This window comes from Platalea leucorodia, assembly GCF_965183815.1.
Source record: "Platalea leucorodia genome assembly, chromosome: Z".
Taxonomy (NCBI): domain Eukaryota; kingdom Metazoa; phylum Chordata; class Aves; order Pelecaniformes; family Threskiornithidae; genus Platalea; species Platalea leucorodia.
In genome coordinates, this window is record NC_138858.1 from 93,138,272 (window position 1) to 93,159,095 (window position 20,824).

The 20,824-nt window shown below is 58.9% G+C and overlaps 2 protein-coding genes across 2 annotated transcripts; both read left to right on the top strand.

Moving 5' to 3' along the window:
• Positions 1–272: 272 nt before the first annotated feature.
• On the top strand, positions 273–9,020 carry LOC309602592 (disintegrin and metalloproteinase domain-containing protein 32-like; the record flags this gene model as incomplete). Its single annotated transcript, XM_082336252.1, has 14 exons — positions 273–386; positions 1,007–1,083; positions 1,283–1,475; positions 2,278–2,349; positions 3,195–3,344; positions 3,848–3,984; positions 5,204–5,384; positions 5,628–5,717; positions 6,251–6,449; positions 6,986–7,094; positions 7,512–7,695; positions 7,945–8,025; positions 8,591–8,699; positions 8,860–9,020. The coding sequence occupies 14 exons, from the start codon at positions 273–275 to the stop codon at positions 9,018–9,020; spliced, it is 1,857 nt and encodes a 618-aa protein (XP_082192378.1).
• A 1,121-nt stretch (positions 9,021–10,141) lies between these two features.
• LOC309602593 (disintegrin and metalloproteinase domain-containing protein 2-like) lies at positions 10,142–20,256 on the top strand (the record flags this gene model as incomplete). Its single annotated transcript, XM_082336253.1, has 19 exons — positions 10,142–10,240; positions 10,319–10,380; positions 10,545–10,623; positions 11,374–11,450; positions 11,566–11,743; positions 12,471–12,536; positions 12,774–12,845; positions 12,991–13,157; positions 13,245–13,326; positions 13,614–13,750; positions 14,035–14,215; positions 15,134–15,223; positions 16,776–16,974; positions 17,972–18,077; positions 18,460–18,643; positions 18,933–19,013; positions 19,488–19,596; positions 19,783–19,936; positions 20,205–20,256. The coding sequence occupies 19 exons, from the start codon at positions 10,142–10,144 to the stop codon at positions 20,254–20,256; spliced, it is 2,175 nt and encodes a 724-aa protein (XP_082192379.1).
• Positions 20,257–20,824: the final 568 nt, after the last annotated feature.

Here is a 20,824-nt window from a genome sequence, read left to right on the forward strand (position 1 = left end):
TGGCCCTGGCGTCGCCTCCTCTGCCCGCTGCCGCCCTGTTCCCCGGCGGCGGCTGCTGGGCCGCGCGCTCTGCCCCGGCACGGGACGGTGCCGCGCTGCGGGGCGATTCCCGCCCGCGGGCGTTCACGCTGGCGCTGCGCCCTCGGGCGCTCGCCAGCCTCTGCAGGTGCCGGGGCCGTGCCCCGCTGCAGGCACCTCCCAGGGCCCGCAGGGGCTGCGTGCGTGGGTGCCGAGCGCCCAGGGGTGGCAGGGGCTGGAGGAGGGCTTGAGGGATGTCCGTGCCCGGGAGCCCTGATGCCAGCGCGTTCTGGATCCGCCAGAAGCTCTGGCAGCACCAGTGCACCGGCGCAGGCTGCAGGACCTGGAATCAGCTCAAGAAACTCTGGGTAAGGCCATTTCAGAGCATTTTCAGAGGATTTTATTGTTTTTCTGTTCTAGATTCTTTTTATCTGATGATTTCAGGATTTACACATATGGCGAGCAGGGATCCTTGCGCTCTGACTCGCCCCGTATCAAGGTAATGGTGACCTGCTCGGTGTTTCTGCTGCTGCCTTGTTCCAGGGCAGCCTCGCTGTTGGGTCTTTCGGGGGATGTCACTGGTTGCTGCCGGGGAGCAGCGCGTCCCTTCTCTCGCCACATTTTTGCCTCCTAATCACGGCAGGAGGTGCTGGGGTGAAATAAAAAGTTTTCCTTGCAAATGCATAGTCACATTCATGTTTATGAAGATTTTTGGAGTTGCTGAGTTTGCTCGCTTCAAAGCTTGTAATCCTGACCGTGGCTACCATTCCCTACGGAGAGACCGGGAGAAGAGCCACCAGCCCCAGCAGTGCGGCTTGGCAAAGGGTGGCGTGGCTCCTTACCATGAGCATGCCGCATCCTCACACTAGGATTTGTTTTTAATGACTCGGGCCAAAGAGAGATTGTCCACAAAATCCTTGTTGTGCCATCCCCTGTTGGAGTTGCCTTCACGGCCGCGGAAGGGGCTCCTTCTCCTGTCGCGACGCAGGGAGGCTGCCACTACCGCGGGTACGTCGATGGCTTCCCCGGCTCGGCAGTGACCCTCAGCACCTGCTCGGGGCTCAGGTACCGAACCGCCACCTCCCTGTGCTGCCTGGCCCCTCAGTGCTCACGGCCGCTGCCGCGGGGGAGCCCCGGGATGCCCCGGCAGCCGCGATCGAAGGCGGCTGGGGCTGGGGCTGGGGCTGGGGCAGCCTCCCCGATGCGGCTGCCAGCGCCCGGTGGCAAATGGCCGGTGACAAATGACGCACCGTCACCTTGGCAGGGGCTTGCTGCAGTTTGAGAACGTCAGCTATGGGATCGAGCCCCTGGATTATTCTCCTGCGTTCGAGCACTTTGTGTACCGAGTGAGTGATGAGCAGACGGCAGGTTCCCTCTTTGCCAACAGCCACCCCAAGAGAGGGCCCGGCAGGCTGACAGCGGAGGAGATGGCGAAGAAAGCACGTGGAGATGATGAAGTGAGTGGGTGCCCGTCCTCGCGGTGGTGCCGGTGTCCCCGTCACGCGAGGAGGGGTCCGATCCCGCAGGAAGCTTTGTCCGGTGTCGTCTGGACGGACAGAGATGAGAGGGGGGCGTTCAGGAGTGCCAGTGCTCGCGATGGGGCGTTGCGTGGATCGTTACTCATCTAGTGCCTACATTGCCAAGGGGTCCAGGATTTATTGATGGATTTGTAGAAGTGGGGGTATTTCCCGCTCCAGTTTGCAGACGGTTGGCAGTGCTGTGCTGGCTACTTTGGCCATGGAGTTCATGCGAGCGTCCCAGGGCCCCGATGTTCAGCTGAGCCGAGAGCCAATGTTCTTAGCGAAAGGCTTCAGTGTTGCCCTAGGTGTTAATGTATAGCTTTTGCTTTCTGCCCTGAAAACAAGATTAGCAGATGGCAATGCCTCGTGGAGGGTTGAGTGTCTCAGCCCCTCAGACAAGTCAGCATTTCTTACGCCTCGTGACTGAAATGGAGAAATGAATTATTAACAGTGAAGAATTTTTTTTTTTCCAGTTAGCGTCCAAATACCAGAAAGAGATAGCGCTCCACCTAGTTTTGGAAAGGGCTTTGGTAAGTCCGTGTCAGGCAGTCCCTCTTCTGTGTTTATTTTCTTTGCCCTTGCTGCGATGAGGCTTTGCCGCGGGCCCTGCCTGGCTCTGCACGGTCTGGGCCTGCTGGCCATGGGTCAGTGGGTAGAAGCCGCTCTGGGAAAGATCGTGACAACCTCGTGTGCTTCGGCGTGGCGAATAACCTAGGTATAATCCCTTGTCATTTTTCAGTACAACCACCTGGGTGCAGGCAACTATGTTGTGACACAGAAGATAGTTCAGGTCTCCAGCTTGCTCAGCGGTGTAAGTTTTGCCTGGTTTATACGTACTGAGATGGAAATTTTGGTGGCTTATTTCAGCCAACTAATGGCTAGGTATTGGGAGGATTTGTCTAATTTCTGAGAAGATAATAATTAAACATGCTTTCTGGAAATACGGAGTCTCAGCTTGTTAGCTTCTGACTGCTTGGTTTAATCTGTCGGAGCTCCAGGTTTGTCTAGGACTTGCCAGACCGGGGCAGGAGGTGTGGAGGGGATTTTACCCCCCGCTGCCCAACACAAAGACACGTTCTAAATCCGTGCTGCTCTGGAGGCCAGCAGTGCCTGTTCCTGAAATCTCTGAGATAACGCGCTGTCCCGTGGCCCGTGCCGCACCGAGGGACCGTCGTGCGCGTAGGCAGGCGCCCGCAGCCACCGCGGCTCCTTTCCATCTCTCTGTCTTCGGGGAGCGAGTCTGTTGTTCTCCTGCCTGTGTAGCACGCAGCGTACACAGCTGGGTGAGCGTTTGACTCGAAATCACGGGGAGTATTGTGTTTCCTCCTGGAAACCTGAAAAATGCAGGCAAGGACAAGTTAGTGTATTCTGTACGTTTAATTATTTAATATCTCTATTGAAGCTTAGGTTGTCTTTGGGTTTATTAGATCTTGCTTACTGAGCTAATTTTTTCTTTGCTCTTTTGGATACGCTTCTGTGTCTTTCCATTTTATATTTCCTTCACCCTTTCCATGACAGACGTACAAAGCAGTCATCAGTTGCCAACTGCTCCCGTCTGTTTTCCCGAAGCAGCGTGGCCGCTAATGAGAACAAACATTCAAACAGCGCTTGAAATGAGACGTATGGGAGCAGCCACTTCTCTTGTTAAACTTTCAGATGTTCAGGTCTCTTAACCTAGCAGTTACCCTGTCCTCCGTGGAGGTCTGGACGGATAACAACGCATTTAAGACAGCGGGGAGCGGAGAAGAAGTGCTGGCACGGCTGTTGAAGTGGAAGCAGACCAGCCCCACTATGCAGCCCCACGAAGTGCCGTATCTGCTCCTGTAAGAATAAATTGTCATCGTTATTTAAGAGCAGACTGTAACAACCTGCTGAATCCACGTGCTTTTGAACGGTAGACTTTGCTATGACAGTGATGCCTCTTGTAAAAATTAAGTGAGGATGCAGTGGTATTGCAAAGCTAAAGCGAGACCTGCCCGAGCTTGGCACGGCCAGCTGGGACCGGCCGGGGCTGGCAGCGACGGGGCGTCCCGGGCCGGGCGGCCGGTGAGCACACGTGTGTTTCAGGTACAGGGAGCAAGCACCGTTCGTGGGCGCAGTAGCTCCAGGAAAGGTGTGTCAGAGAAACGCTGCCGGCGCAGTGGCCGTGGTACGGTGCCGCCTGTCCCCTGCCTGTCCCTCGCCAGCCCAAGTGTCCGTGAAGCCGGAGCTCGCCCACGGGCGGGAGCATCCGCAGCTGGAGCTGGGGTCCGCCGGGGTCTCCGCAGGGAAAGCGCAGCCGCGACAGCCCTGCTCTCTCCTCCCTCTAGTACCAAGGGGCCGTGACGCTGGAGTCCTTCTCCGTCCTCCTGGCCCAGCTGCTGGGACGCAGCCTGGGCATTAGCTACGACAGCTCCGGAGAGTGCCGCTGCCCCGGGAGCATCTGCCTCATGAGCCTGGAGGCGCTGTGAGTCGGCCGGGTCCGTCCCGGGCAGAGGCGGCGGGTGGGCAGGACGCGCTGGGGGAGACGGGGGTCCCCGGCAGGCGCCAGGTCGGTGGCGTGGCCGTGGCCAGCGCCGTCCGGCTCACGCAGCCGCGTGTCACCCGCAGCCTGGCCGAGCGTGCGTGGTGCCGCGGTCGCGTGGTGGGGACGATCGCGGGTGCCCTCTCATCAGAGGTGCCTGGGGCGCGTTTTACTTAGGCTAGGCAAGGTGCATTCCTTTTTTGAGTTTTAATGTTTAGAAATTGAACATCCGCAAATCCGATTTAATTTCTGGTTACTGTAAATGCGATAAAAGTTAGTTTTGTAAGAAGCGTTGCCTGTGAACTGACCGCGCAGTAGCTGTGTACCTCAAACGCTTTCGGTCTTTGAGAGGGTGAGGGGAAGCGGTCGCTGCAGCCGAGCTGAGCCTGAAACATTCCCTGCGAAGCCTGAGGAGCGTATTTATATATGCGTGTGTGTGTGTGTATAGGTATACGTATGTCTATAATGGTATATATGTGTAGCTACCAACATGAAGAGAACAGTCAATCTAATATTTTTCAAGAAAAAAAATGACAGTTCAGATTTGATTTTGTTAGTACTAGGAAAAGAATAGCCAATGAGAAAATAGGACTTAAAGTAAAAATATGTTTTAATTACTAGAAATCCTGAGATATTTTGGCCTTCCGTTTTACTATATCAGCCATAAAAATGCAATGTTTGTGTTAGTGACTATTTTTGAGAAGTAATAGTTGCATTTGCTTTAAACAGGAGAGCGTGCTCTTCCAGCACTTCTGCCTGTGTTATTAGTCATACATGATTTGAATCAAGTTTTACCGAGTGATTGCATGTTGAATATACTTTAAAATAGCATGTCTAGAGTGAGATCCTAAAAGGAACTTGAGACAGTGTGAGAAAAAAATGGAGTTGTTCTTAGGATAGAAACGATGAAGTATGAAGTAGTGATTTGACTTGAGAAATGGACACTTTTTGTTTCAAAAGCAAGATATTTCTGAATGCTTCTCAGTCTCTCTTAATAATGCGTTGTAAAATCAGGTTTGACGAGGGAACAGAAAGACGCCCAGGGGACCACGGCACCTTGTGCCGGCGTCTGAATGAGTTCTTGAACTGCAGAGAGATTTTGAGGGAGTGAGCAGCGGTAGATGGGTGACACAACCAAGCCTGGATAATTGCTTTATTTCAGACGTCTCAGTGGGGCCAAAGCCTTCAGCAGCTGCAGCGTCAGGGACTTTGAAACCTTCCTGAAGCAGAACAGGGACTGCCCTTTCATCAGGCAATCTCTGTATCATCCTTCCTACCGCGCATCCGTCTGCGGCAACGGCGTCGTGGAGCCCGGCGAGCAGTGCGACTGCGGGGCGGCGGAGGTGGGTGCCGCGCTCCGGCGGAGGGTTGTACTTTCTCCCGGTCCTGAGAGCGGGTGTCAGCTGGAAGCGGTCTCAGGGGGTGTGTAAGGCATTTTGGGGGTAACACGCAGGCGTGCAGCATTGCTGCTCTTCCCTCGGCTCCTGCGCGGTACGCTGTTTGTTAGGAGGAGGGGGCTCTGGGCAAGCAGTCATCCTGCGGATGGGGAAACCTGCAGCAAATAATGATTTCTGGTGCGTTTGCAGGCCTGTGCGTTAGACAAATGCTGTAATACCCAGTGTAACTTCAAACCAGGAATGAAGTGCTCCTTGGGATTATGCTGTGAAAATTGCCAGGTAAGGTGTGTTCAGAATTAGCAGAAGTTAAGGCCATTTTTAAACTTTGGAGCTGTAGCAGCTTCTATAGCAGCACTGTCAACCAGCTTTCTGGTTTCGCTCGGATGGGCGTCTCCAAAAAAACGTAACAATATTTGTTCTGCATTTTGTCTCCTCTGGATTCTGTTGTCGTGAATGTCAGGTAAGGCACGTTCTTATAATTATCACAAGATCATTATTTATTTGGGGAGAAATAGTATGTTCCCGTGCTGAAGGACGGAGACAAACTCTCTGCTGTGCAGTCGGAGAGGTTCCCGGGGAAGGGCTTCCCAGCTCAGCTCCCGGAAAGCCCCGGGAGGAATATTCCCGGGGGAAGGCTGTCTGGGGCAGCGTCACGCGCGTGGGGAGCCGAGTGCCTCGGAGGGGGTCCCGAGGGACGGGGGATGCGTCTCAGGACAGCGTCGGGAGGGTCCATGCGGGTCCCCCCTGAGAGGGGACGCTGCCGGCGGGCGGGGGAGGATGGAGAGAAGGGTCCTTTCTGCCTCCCCCGCCAGTTCAGGCCGAAAACCTCGCGGTGCCGCCCCGCCGCCGATGCGCAGTGCGACCTGGCCGAGTTCTGCACCGGGGCCTCCGCGTCCTGCCCCCCCGACCTGTATGTGCAGGACGGGCACGGCTGCGAGCACGGCACCGGCTACTGCTACAAGGGACGCTGCCAGTCTCCGGACCTGCAGTGCCGGCAGCTCTACGGGAGAGGTAACGGGCAGCTCCGTCGTCACGCGTGCTGACGTCAAGCTGCAGGGCTGGTCTAGGGCAGAAAGCGGCATCCGAGCACGATGGATGCCCACGCCGTCTCTTGCGTGGAACTGGGCGAGTTGGGGAGCACCGGGAGCATGCAGCGTAGGGAAGGGCAGAGGAGGTGGCAGGATGGATTTCTCACGCCTGCAGCGAGGGGAAGGGAACGGGCCATCAGGAGAGGGGGACAGCTTCCACGGGGCTTTCAGGCTGAACGTGGGCACGGCCAGTCACGCGTGCCCCGCTGCCTCTCAGAGAGGAGGGCGAGCCAGAAACACACCCTGATGCTGTTGTGGAAGGTGTTTTGGACCGCTCAGGCCATGCCGCTGTCTGTGAGATCTGTCCCACAACCCCAACAGAGGTGGCTAGCGATGGGACTGGAGCAGTAGCCAAATATTCCTCTGCCAGAGGCCAGAACTGACAAGTGTTAGAAGCAACAGAGGTATTTTAGTCTGTATTACCCTCAGTGGTAACCAGTATTATTTCTAAACTTCCAGGTGCAAAAAACGCTCCTTTGGCCTGTTACGAAGAAGTCAACAGTCAGCAGGATAGGTTTGGACACTGTGGCAACCACCCGAAGGACGGCTATCAGCCCTGTTCCTGGCCGTAGGTTTCAAGGGAATGGAAAGCGTTGAATTGGGAACATATATTTAATTTGTGCTTCCCTTTACTGTCGATGCAAAGTGATAATCGGTGAGAAGGTCGCCTTCGGTGTGGTTTTCTTTTGCTGGGCGGGATTGACTTGCAGAAACCGTTTTTAGAGAAGTGGTGGCGTAGCGAAACTGGAGACTTCCGAAGGCAACTTCAGCACACAGCTAATTGTGCGAGGATTTCATTTTCTGATGGTTCTTAGGACGGCTTCTCCCTTGCTATCAAGGATTCAACTCTTCTGAAACTTCATGCTTGTGTTTTTCTTTTGTGTAAATCCCCCTCCCTGCGTCGTGCACCTCAACGTCTCCAGCACTGCGATCAATCAGATGCTGTGCGTGCTGTTCTAATTTATTGTGCTAATGAATTTTTTAGGAATCTGGGATGTGGAAAGTTAGTGTGTACCTACCCGAATCGTATTCCCTTCACAAAAGTCAAGGGTGCCGTAATTTATGCTCAAGTGCAAGAACATCTGTGCGTGTCTTTTGATTTTATGCGTGGACCCACAGCGCTAGATCCTCTCCTGGTAAAAGAAGGAACAAAATGTGGTCCCGGGAAGGTGAGACATATCGCACGAGCATCTGTAAATGCCATATACTTATCACGACCGTAACAGTTTTAGAAATAGTTGCCATTTTGCAGTATGAGTTAAAGGTGGTCTGTACGTAACGTTTTTAGTAATTACTACCTGTGCTATTGACTTTTGGTCATTCTTTAGGGCTAGGAATCCTTTTTAGGGTTATGGCAAGCGTGGTAAAGGGTGACGAAAAAGCACCCAGCAGGATTTTTTTCCCTTGTGGTCTTTCAGGTTTGTTTGAATGGCACGTGCCACCCACATTCAGTCCTCAAGTATGACTGCAACGTGCAGAAAAAATGCCACGGGCACGGCGTAAGTAACAGCAATGCAGTGAAGTTAGCGTCGTTGGCCTGAAGGAGAGAGAGCCGTTCTGTTAAAACGCCCACAGGCTGGCCCGTGAATTGCCCAGCCCCGTGTTTTGGGCTAAAACGCTTGCTCTCTGAAATCAGTCATGAGTTGTTATGGGTGAAATTAGGTGAGACTACTTAACTTACTTTCTGTCCCAAGTGAAAAATAAGTGAGATAAAGGGGCTTGGAGTATTTGCTTGTCTAGATTAGCAGAAAACTGGAAAAAGAGTATCTCGAGAGGATTTAACTGCACAGAATGGAAATGGGGTTGGAAGCGATCAGCGTAGCTGCGCACGGCGAGGCAGCGCGGGGAAGAGCGGAGCGGGAACACCGGGAAGGCCGAGGGGGCCGCCGCACAGCGGGGCCGCGGGGTGCTGGCGGGCTGGTTGTGACCGCAGCACGGGAGCCGGGTGTGCGGAGGAGAGCAGGGGCGGGTGGGAAAGCAGCAATCCCGCTGGAGACGGAGCACTGTCCCTCGGTAGGGGTTTCTACCATGAGGGATGTTTTCTGCCCACCCCGGTGTGTGCAGGTGTGCGATAACAACAAGAACTGCCACTGCGATCCGGGCTGGAACCCCCCCAGGTGCAAGACTCGAGGATTCCCTGTAGGCCGTGGCACCGACGGCGCGCTGGGCCCCGGTGAGTGCCGCAGCCGGGCTCTGGGTGCCCCGGGGTTTTACCGGGTGCGACAGCAGCTCCCACGGCCCTGCAAACAGCCTCATCAGGCTCGCGGCTGAGCAGACGGCCCGTGGCATCGCCCAGCCCTCACCCGGCGCTGTACCTTTGCTTCTCTGCCTAGATCACATCGCCCAAAGCTCTGCCCCGGCTGTGCTGAAGAACTGGCTGCTGCTGAGCTTCAGCATCGTCCTCCTCGCCCTGGTCTGTGGCACTGTCGTGATTATGAAGCGGAGCCGGCTGAAAAGATTCTGTGCAAGGAGGGGATCAGAAGCGGATGGGTGAATTGATATTAGTTACTTAATGCAAATCCACCGTTCTGGGTGTGGGAGATGGGCAGGGATTTGTGGGAGCACGGAGTTAACTGGAAAAGCTGGTGAGTGGGATTTACAGCCTGGGCAGAGCAGGGAAAGTGGCTCTTGGGAAACAGTAACTGTTTGTTGGTAAACTGGGAACTGTTTGTTGGTAAACTGGGAACCGTTTGTTGGTCAGCAAGGGAAGAAACGAGCAAACAGATGTCTAAAGTATACAAATACAGGAGAAGCAAAACTAAGGGTGGATTTCCTGGCACCGAGCACGCTGTCTGTGTGCAAGAGCTGGAGGAAACAGCTTTTCCATTTGCTAGCTCCTGGGGAAAGCAAACTGCAAACGGGGGAAAGTAGGATACAAGAGAAGCTGCAGGCCCCAGTAAAAGCGGAGAGGCGCAGCTCGCTCTGATGCGGAGGAGGAGCGCGGGTGGCAGACGACGCTTGGGGGCAGCGGGGCATGGGGCGCAGCGGGGCTGGCTCGGGGCACGGGGGGCAGCGGGGCTGGCTTGGGGGACAGTGAGGCTGGCTTGCGGCACAGGGGACAGCGGGGCTGGCTCGGCGGGCAGCGGGGCTGGCTCGGGACACGGGGTCAGCGGGGCTGGCTCGGGGGACAGCAGGGTTGGCTCAGGGCATGGGGGCAGCGGGGCTGGCTCGGGACACGGGGTCAGCGGGGCTGGCTCGGGGGACAGCAGGGTTGGCTCAGGGCATGGGGGCAGCGGGGCTGGCTCGGGACACGGGGTCAGCGGGGCTGGCTCGGGGGACAGCGGGGCTGGCTCAGGACATGGCCGGACAGCGGGGCTGGCTCGGGGGACAGCGGGACTGGCTCGGGACACGGGGTCAGCGGGGCTGGCGGGGCCGGGGCTGAGGCACCGCTCCGGGTCTCCCCCCGCGCAGCCCCGCCGCCGAGGAGGGCAGCGACGGCCCGGACTCGGACACGGAGCCGGGCACGGAGCCGGGGCCGGAGCCGGAGCCGGGCACGAAGCCGGGGCCGCCCCGCGGGCGCTAAAATAAAGGCGTTGGGTGGAGCCGCGTCTCGGCGCCTGTGTGCGGGGCCCGCGGGGCCGCGCCGGGCCGGGCCGTTGGGCCGTTGGCGGGGCGATGCGGGCCGGGCTGGGGCCGCTGGGGCTGCTGCGGCCGCTGGGGCTGCTGGCCGCGCTGGGGCCGTGGCTGGCGGCGGCGGGCGGCGGCGGCCCGCAGGTAGGTGGGAGCCCGGGACCCGCCTCGGCCCCGCTCCCCAGCTGCGCCGGCCCCTAACGCTCCTCTCCCCGCGGGCAGCACGCCCGGACCTACATCATCCCCATCGAGGGGACCCCGCGCCCCGTGCGCCTGCGGCAGCAGTAAGTGGGGTGCGGCAGGCAGCGCGGCCCCCCGGCCCCTCTGCAGCCCCCGGGGCTGTGCAGGGTCACGGGCGGGAAGCGGGCAGGGCCACTGCCTCGTGCGGTGGCCACCACGCGTGGCCACGGTGCCGACTGCGCGGGCGTCATCTCTGTTCTGTGTGTAGAGTGTTTTTGCCGGAGGATTTCCGGATCTATACCGATGGCCGAGGGGGGCTTGCGAAATCCGAACTGGCACATATCGAGGTAATAGTCCCGTCCCGTATGCTGTAGCCAACGTCTCCGAGAACAGAGCAGCCGTGGAAGTGCTCCAGCAGGAAGGTGCAGAGGAGATTCCCCTCCACAGCAGTGCTCTGCACAGCCCAGCTCTCCCCCGCCACGGTGCCAGCAGGAATTTTCTCAAGGCACCAAACCCCCGTGCTGGGACCACGGGTGGCCAAGCCAGCGGTGCTCAAACATCGACGTGGTCGGTAGCGTGTGGCTGGAGGAAGGCGGGCAGCCGCCAGCCAGGGGTTTTGCAGAGGGGCAGGGGTGTGGGCTCAGCCTGTAGCTGGTGCAGCAACGCAAGCGATCCCACGTCCCACGGTGGAGCTCGCCCTGCAGCGTGTGGGCGCGGGCTACCTGGGGGGCTACGGCTGCTGCCAGGCGAATGGCCGCGTCACCCAGCCAGCCCAGCGTTTGGGAGGACAGCCACACTGAGGGCACGCATCGGCTCGCACCCCGCCGCAGCGAGGGCTGACACGGGAGCGTAACGGGTTGCCGAGGACGGTAGGGAGCTGAGGAAGGGACAAAGACCGAGCGGGGGCCAGTGCAGGTGTCCCTTCCCAGAGGAGGCCGCAGTGCCGTGCTCCTCCCCACACGCGTTGCGTGCCCGTCCTCTGCGGGGACGGGGACCGCGGCACAGGCGGTAGCAAGGTCTGGTGCCTCGCACGCAGCGGCGCTCCCCAGGGCTCGGGAGAAGGCACCGAGCCGTTGATACGGCTTTACTCCTTCCAGCGCGACTGCTTCTACGAAGGCTACGTCGAGGGTTTCCCCATTTCGCTCGTGGCACTTAGCACCTGCTCCGGCCTGAGGTAAAGCGGTTGCTTTCGCCTGGGGGACAGGCGTCAGCCAAGCGCCGGGCGCTGCCGGCGTCGTCCCAGGGTGGCGGAGGAGCCATTCCTGCCGCTCCGCACCTTTGCTTTCCAGTGGGATCCTGCAGCTCGCGAATGCCAGCTACGGGATCAAGCCTCTGGAGGCTGCAGCCGGGTATCAGCATCTCGTGTACCCAATGTGGAACGAAAACGGAGAGAGTCGGCTGTTTGCAGAAAACAGCTCTCTTGCCTGGACTGGGGAGGTGTCGCGGAAGCCGGAGGACGCAACAGCAGTGAGTACGCCTCCTGGCCGGTTGGTCTTTGGGAAACCGGTAGCCAAAGGGTGCCTCAGTTTGTGCAACAGTGTGTTTCTGAGTTGATTTGGTACCGCAGATGCTAAAGGGCTTCAGAACTCGTCTGTGCGAAGGATGAGGTCTCTGCCTGCGATGGGTGGGAGCTGTGAGGGTGGTCCACGGCTGGGCGAGCAGGACGGGGATTTCTTGGCAGCAGTTATCATGCCAGAGTCGACTCTTGCCTGCTTATTAACGGGGTGGAAGAGAGCCAGGCAATCGAGGGCACGTTCCTTCGCTGGAACTTAACCTGGTGGGCCAAAGGCAGCGGCAGCGTGCAGAGCCGGGGGGGCAGTGGTCCCGGCAGGCGGCTGGTGTGTGGTGCTGCTGGGTGGCCGCGTTCAGAGCTGCTGCGAATAGGAAGGATTCAAGGTTTGCCTCTGCACTCTCTTGCCTTTTTTCCATTGGTCTGTGGCCTTGCCAAAATGTCTGTTGTTGTAAATATGTCTGGAATCCGTGGCTGAGGATGTCACGTTGTAGACGATGTGAGGATGGTTTTCGTGGGAGTCTGTGGCTGTTCTACAGCTCCAACTGGCCACGAAGCGCAGGAACTGACGGAGGACCCAAAGGTCTCCTTTGCAGAGCTGCTACGAACTGCAGCAGCTCTGCCCTAATGTGTGCAGGGGGTGTTTTGTTGCTTAGTTTGTTTTGTTATTTGATTTTCCTAAAGAGTAAGCAAGCTGTCAGTAGATCCCCCCGGTATCTGGAAACGCACGCAGTTTTGGACAAGGCTCTGGTAAGTCTTTGCATCCTCTCTGCTGTAAATCGCTGCCTCTAGAAAAAACTTCTGCGCGCAGCAAGTCCGTAGCAATGTCAAGGGCAATTTGCACGAGGCTTGAGAGCCCTCGCGCAACGGGAACGAACTCCCTCGGGCACGGACAAGAGTTCGTTGTGGCAGGGACCACAGCCAGCGCTCTCGGAGAGTTTGCCTTGCACGGTGCCCTGACGTGCTCTGGCGTTTGTCGCCTTCCAGTATGACTATATGGGAGCAGACAAGGATGCCGTGACGGCCAAGATAGTGCAGCTCTTCAGCTATGTGAACAGCGTAAGTTGCTTTTGGTCGCATCCCGAAGGCGCGTGGGAAGGGTGGGGGAGCGGTATGGATAAGGCCCCGTAGCTAAAGCAAGCGGGAGGCCGCGGAGCAGCAGGGCGCTGTGGACCAGCCGTGGTGTCTGTCTGTCTGCCTCCAGATGTTTGCTCGCCTCAATCTGACAATAGTACTGTCTTCTCTGGAGTTTTGGACGGAAAAGAACAAAATCCCAACCACGGGAGATGCTGAGGAGTTGCTGCAGAGATTTTTGCAGTGGAAAAATGTGCATCGTGTGTTGCGGCTGCAGGACATAACGTTTCTATTTGTGTAAGACGAGGATGGCTGTGTTAGTGTGGAAACGAAAGGAAGGTGCCGCTATACGGTGTGTCGGACTGGGTCTGCTCTGTTCCCCAGTTACAGGGACCAGTCCCATTACGTGGGGGCATCTTCTGCGAGGAAGCTGTGTCTCAGAAACCATGCTGGAGGGGTTGCCTTGGTACGGTACCACTGAGCTGGCTGTCCCCATAACCTCCCGTGCCTGTAGGTAAGGTGGCGAGCGGTGCCTCAGGAGCTGAGCCCCGCACGCAGCCCGAGGCCGAGGAGCTCCAGGTGGGAGCGGAGCCCCGCCAGACATGCAGCAGAGGTGCTGGGGGGTGCAGACCGGGTGCCCCCGGGCTGTCGGTGCAGGAGCCCTTACGCCCAGCAGCCCGCCAGAGCCCCGAGGGAAGGCGCTTGGGTACGGCAGCGCCGGCGGGCTGAGGCCAGTCCTTGTCCCCCTTGCAGTACCGGAGGGCTATGACACTGGAGGCGTTCGCAGTCGTCGTGGCCCGGCTGCTGGGGCTCAGCCTGGGGATGGCGTACGACGATCCCAGGAGCTGTCGCTGCGCAGGAGCCGCCTGCATAATGCAGGCCAGCTGGGCGTAAGGCTCCCCCTGCCCCCTCGGCGCCCGGTTGCGGTGTGATGGCCCAAGTGGGGCGCGCTCCCGGCGGGCGTGCACGGTGCCCGTCTGTGCGCCGCCGCCTGCGAGGGGCAGAGCAGGGGACGTGTGCAGGAGCGGGCAGGGGCGCAGGGGGCAGACAGCGGGCAGCTCCTGGGGGCGACCGCAGTGGAGAGCAGCCACCCCGCGTTACCGACGCCTTCTGCGGGCGGGAAGGGCCCCAATTGCAGATTATGGTAACAGCAGCCCTGTCCTCTGCCTTGCAGACACTCGGCTGGCGTGAAAGCCTTCAGCAGCTGCAGCGTAAGAGACTTTCAGCGTTTTCTCGCCGCTGGAGAAGGGCAGTGCCTGCTGAACAGGCCAGCTATGGATGCAGCATATAAAGCTCCTGTGTGCGGCAACAAAGTGGTGGAGCAGGGAGAGGCTTGTGACTGCGGTTCAGTAGAGGTTAGTTAGTTGTGGAGCCTCGGGACAGCGCAAAGAGCCGAGCCGCGTGTCCCGAGGGGAAAGAGCAATCCCAAGAGAGGTGTGAATCCCTCCCGTACCCTCCAGACCTCTGTGCAGGGCAGGGAGGGCCCAAGGCTTTATGGAACCCTAAAGCCATGCAGACGCTTGCCACCATGTCTGAAGCGGCCGTCACAGAGGGCCGTTGTGTGGTGTTGGTGATGATGGGTGGATGGAGGGAGTTTGTAAGCGGTTGTAGCTGTAGAGAGGGGCTGCCCGCAGCCCCCCGCTGCAGGGACACCACCTGAAACGGCGCTGGGAGGATTACCCCGGGGACCTGCCAAGGCGCCCTGCTGCAGATACCACTGGGGAAGCAGTTTTGCACAGCAGCGTGGCACGTGGTGATGCTCTGGGGAGAAACTCTGTGACTGCAGCCTGCCAAAAAGGCAGGGGTGCTGTAGCGGCCGTGTGGTTTGCTGGCAGGGCGGAGGCAGCGGGGAAGGTCTGGTAGAGCAGCAGTACTCCTGTTGCAGAGGAGAACTGGAGCAGCAGATGAACTCCTCTGTTTTGCTAGAAGCCCCCCCACTTTTGTGCCAACCTGGGTGCAGCCATGTGCACACATCTGCAAGCAATCTCTGTCCCCGCAAGTGCTGCCAGCCCTGGCAATGGCTCCCCCCGGCCTCGAGCGTGCATGGTTGTGAGGATGGAAAATACGGTCTTGCCGTGGGAGTGTTGATGGCTGGGGGCAGCGAGTGTGGCAGAGGGGCTCTGCCCCGGGACCCCGGGCGCTGCTGGAATGCCTGGGAGATGGCTGCCTCGGATGACGGGGGCTGCCGGAGGGAAGGGCCAAGCTCTCTGGCTTGTTCCCTTGTCCTTGGGAGAAGGGAACCTCACCTGACTGTCCCCACTGGTCACGTCCAGGAATGCCAGCGCGACCCGTGCTGCACCACTGGCTGCAGGATGAGGAGAGGGGTGCAGTGCCTGTCGGGACCGTGCTGCCGGAAATGCCGGGTAAGCCACGCGGCGGGAGCGGGCAGGCTGCGGTCCCTAGGGATAGCCCCCGCGCCGGCATCGCTCGCTTACATGCCTGATGTGAAACGGGAATGTAACGGGACTCAAGGGGGAAAAACGGGGACTGTGCCTCCGGCCGACGGTACTTGCTAGTGCGTTGATGCAGAGGGTCAGCAAGCATTGGAAAGTGAAGTGAGCGCTGTGAAGTGCGGGTGCCAGTTAGGGGCCTGTGTCCCAGGAAAGTATTTTTAGGGGGCAGGTACCGTGCCTGCTCCCAAAGTCCCGAGGTGAAGGAGATGCCGACTTTATGGCCACATGTGAGGCTCGTAGCGGCGTTTGGCCTTCCCAGCTGGGCAGCGCAGGGTGCTCGGGGCCGGGCGACTCCTGTCAGTGGTGGCACGTCTGCCCTGTCGCCAAGAGCCGCGCAGGCTGCAGGGGAGGGCGGCAGGGCGGAGGAGCGAGCCGGGGCCACGGGAGCTGGAGCAAAGGCAGGGCGAGTGGAAATCCGCACACCAGAATCGCGCTGCATCGGGCCATGCGGGTGCCAGCGGTCTTGTGGTGTGCAGGAGTTTGGGGGGGCTGCAGCTGGGGCCCCAAAGTACTGGCAGCTTTGGTCTTGCAACTGTACAGAGAGGACAGGGTGCAGTGTGCTCGGGAGCCAGAGGACCTGAGACTTCTCTTTCTGGGGGAGAGCCACTGTGTTTTCTGGACGGTATTTGCTCTCCACGTTGTGTGCATCAGGCCAGCTGGTGTTACCGTGAGCAAGGCTTTGGGGGTCCTTTTGTTTGTGTCGCTGGTTGATGCAGTCGTCGAAAACGGCGGACGGAGCGGTTGGTCTGAAATCTCTCCCTTACGGGCCTCGATTCCAGGCAGCTGGAAGCCGCGTGGTGGAAGCAGGGGGTGCTGGTCGGCAGCGAGCTCACCAGGAGCCAGGAGTGTGCAGCCCAGAGGGCAAACCGCATCCTGGGGGCATCAAATGCCGCACAGCCAGCCGGTCAAGAGAGGCCGTTATCCCGCTGTATTCAGCGCTGGTGTGGCCTCACCCTGAGCACTCTGTGCAGTGCTGGGCTCCACCGTTTCAGAAGGATGTTCAGGTCCTCAAATGCGTCCAGAGGAGGGCACCAAAGCTGGTGACAGCCTGGAAGGAATGTGCTGGGAGGGGCGGCTGAGGCCTCCGGGTCTGTCTAGGTTGGAGAAAAGGAGGCTGAGGGGCGACCTCGTTGCTCTCTGCAGCTTCCCGAGGAGGGGACGTGGAGAGGGAGGTGCTGAGCTCTTCTCCCTGGGATCCAGGGACAGGATGAGTGCGAATGGTTCAAAGCTGCACCAGGGGAGGTTTAGACTGGACGTGAGGAAGCATTTCTTTACCGAGAGGGTGGTCAAACACTGGAACAGGCTTCCTAGAGAGGTGGTCGATGCCCCAAGCCTGTCAGTGTTTGTTGAAGAGGCATTTGGGCATTCCTCCTAATTCTGTTCTAATCTGTTCTATTGCAGTTCTATTCTCTTCTAATTCTATTCTCTTCTAATCTAACCTAATCTATTTTCTTTCCTCTAGTTTGTGAAAAGAGGCACGTTATGTAGAAGCAGCTCCGAGGACGAGTGCGAGTTGAAGGAATATTGCAACGGCACCTCTGGGCAGTGCACACCCGACCTCTGGGTCATGGACGGGCATCCCTGCAGCAGGAACACTGCCTTCTGCTACCAGGGAGTCTGCCAGACAGCCGACAAGCAGTGTCAGAAGGTCTTCGGCCAAGGTAAGGGTGATGGATTGCAGGAGGGGAGCTGGCTGTCGTGTGGGAAATGCAAAGACCTGGAAGGGAAGCACTGAAGTGGGAAACTCTGGCAGCCCAACTCGTGTGCGTGGGCAAAAAGGGACAGGAGGTACGGAGGAATGGGAGGAGGCGTGTTGGGCTGTCTGTCCATCACTGTGCTGCCACAGCGTGGGTTAGGCTGGGGGTGTTTGCAAGGGACGGAGTCCCCGCAGCCGGAGTGGAGGTGTCGGTGAGAGAAGAGCTCTCATGGAAGTTGATCTAAGCTGGGTGAAAGAGCAAGTGGCCGAGGGGCTGGTGGAAAAGGCCATGAGTGCACCACGGGAAGGGTGTCCAGGGACAAGGGTGGGCAGCTGGCCGGGCTGTGACTGGCGTAACTGAAGTTGGGGTGGCACAGCGCATCTGCCAGGAGACATGGGGCTGCTTTGGTGGCACGCTGTCAGGTGCAACGCAGTCGTGAGTGTCCTGGGCACCCGGAGAAACGGCTCGCAATGAGCGTCTGCCTCGTGGCCGCAGGGCGAGGTGTGCACGCGTTGTGTTGCAGCACTGGTGCTGTTCCAGGGAGGCTGGCAATGGAGGAGCGGTGTGTAGTTGGAAGCGGTGGTGAGAGCCGTTGGTGGGGGACACTCGTGCAGGATGGGGCTGGCTAGCTGCGAGCGCTGTCATTTCCAGCCAGGCGGATGCTCTCGTTCTCTGGGACGCAATTCCCAGAAATGTCCTGGATGGTCTTGTGGCTATGCCGGGGGAGCCTGGCGTGGAGCCGATGGGCACGCAGGGGTGCAGATGGGAGGCAGCCAGGGCATCCCACTGGAGCAGGCTGTAGGGAGCATGAGAGCAAGCAGGCTCTGGATGCCTGTGAGCATGCAGGTGGCCCCAGGCATCACCGAGTAGTGGGTGTAGCATGTGGCCTAAGCGGTGATGCCTAAACCCAAGGTGGAGAGGGGCTGTTGGACAGACCATGGGTGTCGTTATGTGTTTGCAGGTGCCAAGAACGGGCCTTTGGCCTGCTACGAAGAAATTAATAGCCAAAGGGACAGAATGGGACACTGTGGCTCCGATCACCGTGGTTACCAGCATTGTGCGTGGAAGTAAGTGCTGTAGCAAGGGTGCCGGGGTGCTCTGGCCGCAGCGTGGTCTGCCACGGAGCCGGGAGCCTGGCCCCACAGCGGGGAAGAGGCGGAGCGCGGATGGGGACCCTGAGCTCAGCCGCCCGTCGGCGGAGAGGAAGGTGCCGTCCTGGGGCTGGGCGGGCAGGGGCACTGGACGGGCCCATGCAGGGCTGGTGAGCGCATGGGCTGGGAGGGGGGATGCGGAAAGGGCCCATGGCGGACATAAGCGTGCCGTGTCCACATACTGGGAATCGGGCATTCGGGGTCCGTTCTCCAAGCACTCGCTCGGTGTTGGCAACAGAGCTGGAATGGAAGGATGAAGGTGGCTGCTGTCAATCCTTTGCTCGCGATGCCTTTGCAGGGATCTCCGATGTGGGAAGCTCGTGTGTGAATATCCGAGCTCCAAGCCCTTTACCAAGGAGAAGGCTGCGGTGGTTTACGCTCGGGTGCAGAACACGCTGTGTGTAACGTTAGACTACATGAAGCCTCCCACGGAGAGGGACCCCATGCTGGTGAACGATGGCACTGTCTGTGGTGACCACAAGGTAAGGAAACCCCTGATGTGTAGCAGCTCCCTTGGGAGAAGAAGGACTTGTAGAAAGTATTGCTGCAGTAGCGGTGTCAGGGCCCCGAGGGCAGCGGCTTTTCTGTTGTGTCCATCCTGAAGGAGTCGGGATGGATGTACGGGCGGCGTGACCCCCCTTCAGACGGGGTCTAGCATGAAGCCTGATGCTCCCTTGTGGGTTCCCGAAAGATCTGCAGCTCTCCTGAGTTGGAGCTGGTGTGTAACCGCCCGGCTGGCTGACCAGGGTTGCCTGTGTGCTTGTCCTGTAGATCTGCCTGAACCAGCAGTGTGTGCCTGCCACTGTCCTGAACTATAAATGTGAGGTGAAGACAAAGTGCCACAATCGCGGTGTAAGTCACGGTGCTGCACGTTGTTGTTTGTGGTTTGTTCAACTCTCCAGAGACGTGGCTTGCAAAAGTGGTGTCTCGGGTCATGGCTGTGGGGAAGAGCAGCTGAGGGGGGGGCTTGGCAGTGGAAGTGCCGGACTCTCTCTCGAGGCTGCATGCGTAGCACCTCCAGCAGAACTCCTTCATGGAGCCAGGCGGCTCCTCTTTGTAAATCAGCCAAACAGAAAGGGTCTGAGCCTGCTGGGGAGCTGGAAGAAGCCATAAGGATGGGGAGAAGGCAGCACCCCGGGAGGTGACAGCCAGCATTGACTGAGGCAAAGGGCCAGCCGTGTGAGCCCCGGGCGAGCTGCGCACCGGGAGGCTTTGCCCAGTGCCGGGTGCCCTGACATCTGTGCCCAGTGTCTGGCAAGTGAGGATGTGCGAGTATGGTCCTCTGCAGCCGGCTAGAAATCCTGTCTCTCCCTGCCTGTCACACAGGTCTGCAATAACCAAGGGAGCTGCCATTGCCATCCCGGCTGGAAACCACCGACTTGCCAGGAGAAAGCAGGGGCGATGGGTGGGAGCAGCAGCAGCGCGTCTGGAGATGGTGAGCGGCGAGGGCAGCGGCTGCTCGGGGTGAGGGTTCTCACGGGAAGAGATGGTTCTGGGGCCAGGGCGAGGGATTTCTGTTCTGGCGGTGGCTTGCCAGAGCAGGGCTGTGTAAGCAAGTGTCTGGGTCCTGTGGTGTGTCCCAGGATGGGCGCAAGGAGGTTGTTTTCTTTCCTGTGCCTAGATGAAGCAGACGTCGGGAGCAAGGGCTCGCTGAAGCTGTGGCTGCTTCTGACCTTCTGCCTCTTTGTGTCCGTCACCGTCGGGCTCATCCTCATGGCGCTAAGGAGAAGGGGCCAAAGGCGCTGTCTTGCCACCGAGGAGTTGGATGAAGACAAGTGAGTCTGTTCTCTGCACCAAAGGGTGCTGAGGTGATGGTGTGGGGGTGGCACGGAGGTGGCTGTAGGCAGCAGGACAGCTGGAGCCCGCACAAGGACTCTCGCCCTGCAGCACGCCCGAGGCGGGAAGAGAAAGCAGGAGCGATGGATGACGAAGGGACAAGACAGTGCCACCGCGGGGCCGGCGACGATGCTGGGAGGATTTTTCCTCCTTGCAGCTCTGGGCGGCTCTGCGACTGACAGGAGCTGCCTTCCCGTCCCACTCTAGGTTGGAAGACAAGGACTGTGTGGATGAGGAAAGGAGCGTGTCGGATGTGTAGCGGTGCAGCAGGGAAGGACATTGAAATGTAAGTCTTTGCCCATGTGGCTGATGATTGTTTTTTTGTGCAGGGCTTGTGTGGGGGCAGCGGTGGAGCTGGCAGTGGAAATAGTGGAGAGGGAGCCGTTGTGGCTGCCTTGATGTTGGCAGGGGAGCAGCCTTAGTGGGAGCCTCGGGCTGGGGGCCAGGGCACCGCCGGCAGCGTGGTTGTTGGAGTCACGGGTGGGTGGCAGCAGGGTTTCTGCGGCACGTCGGCTCCTGGGTGCCTGCAGATGTGGCCGGTTGAAGTCACGGGAGTCGGAGTAGGTGGTCAGGAGGTGGCAGTTGGTGAAATGTCCCGGGCACGTGGCAGCGGATGGCAGCCTGGGTGGCGGTGAGTTAGCATGAGCTCTGAGCGGTGAAGCTTAAGAGGTGCTTGCTGGGAGAAGGCGTATGAGTGTAATAGGGAAGTAGGGTGGAATAGAGAGGCCTGGAATAGTGGAGTTAGTTGGAAGGGTCCTGCGACAGTTGTTTAGTGCAACTGCTGTTCTGTTTCATATGTTTTTTGATGATCTCGACTTGGGGATCGA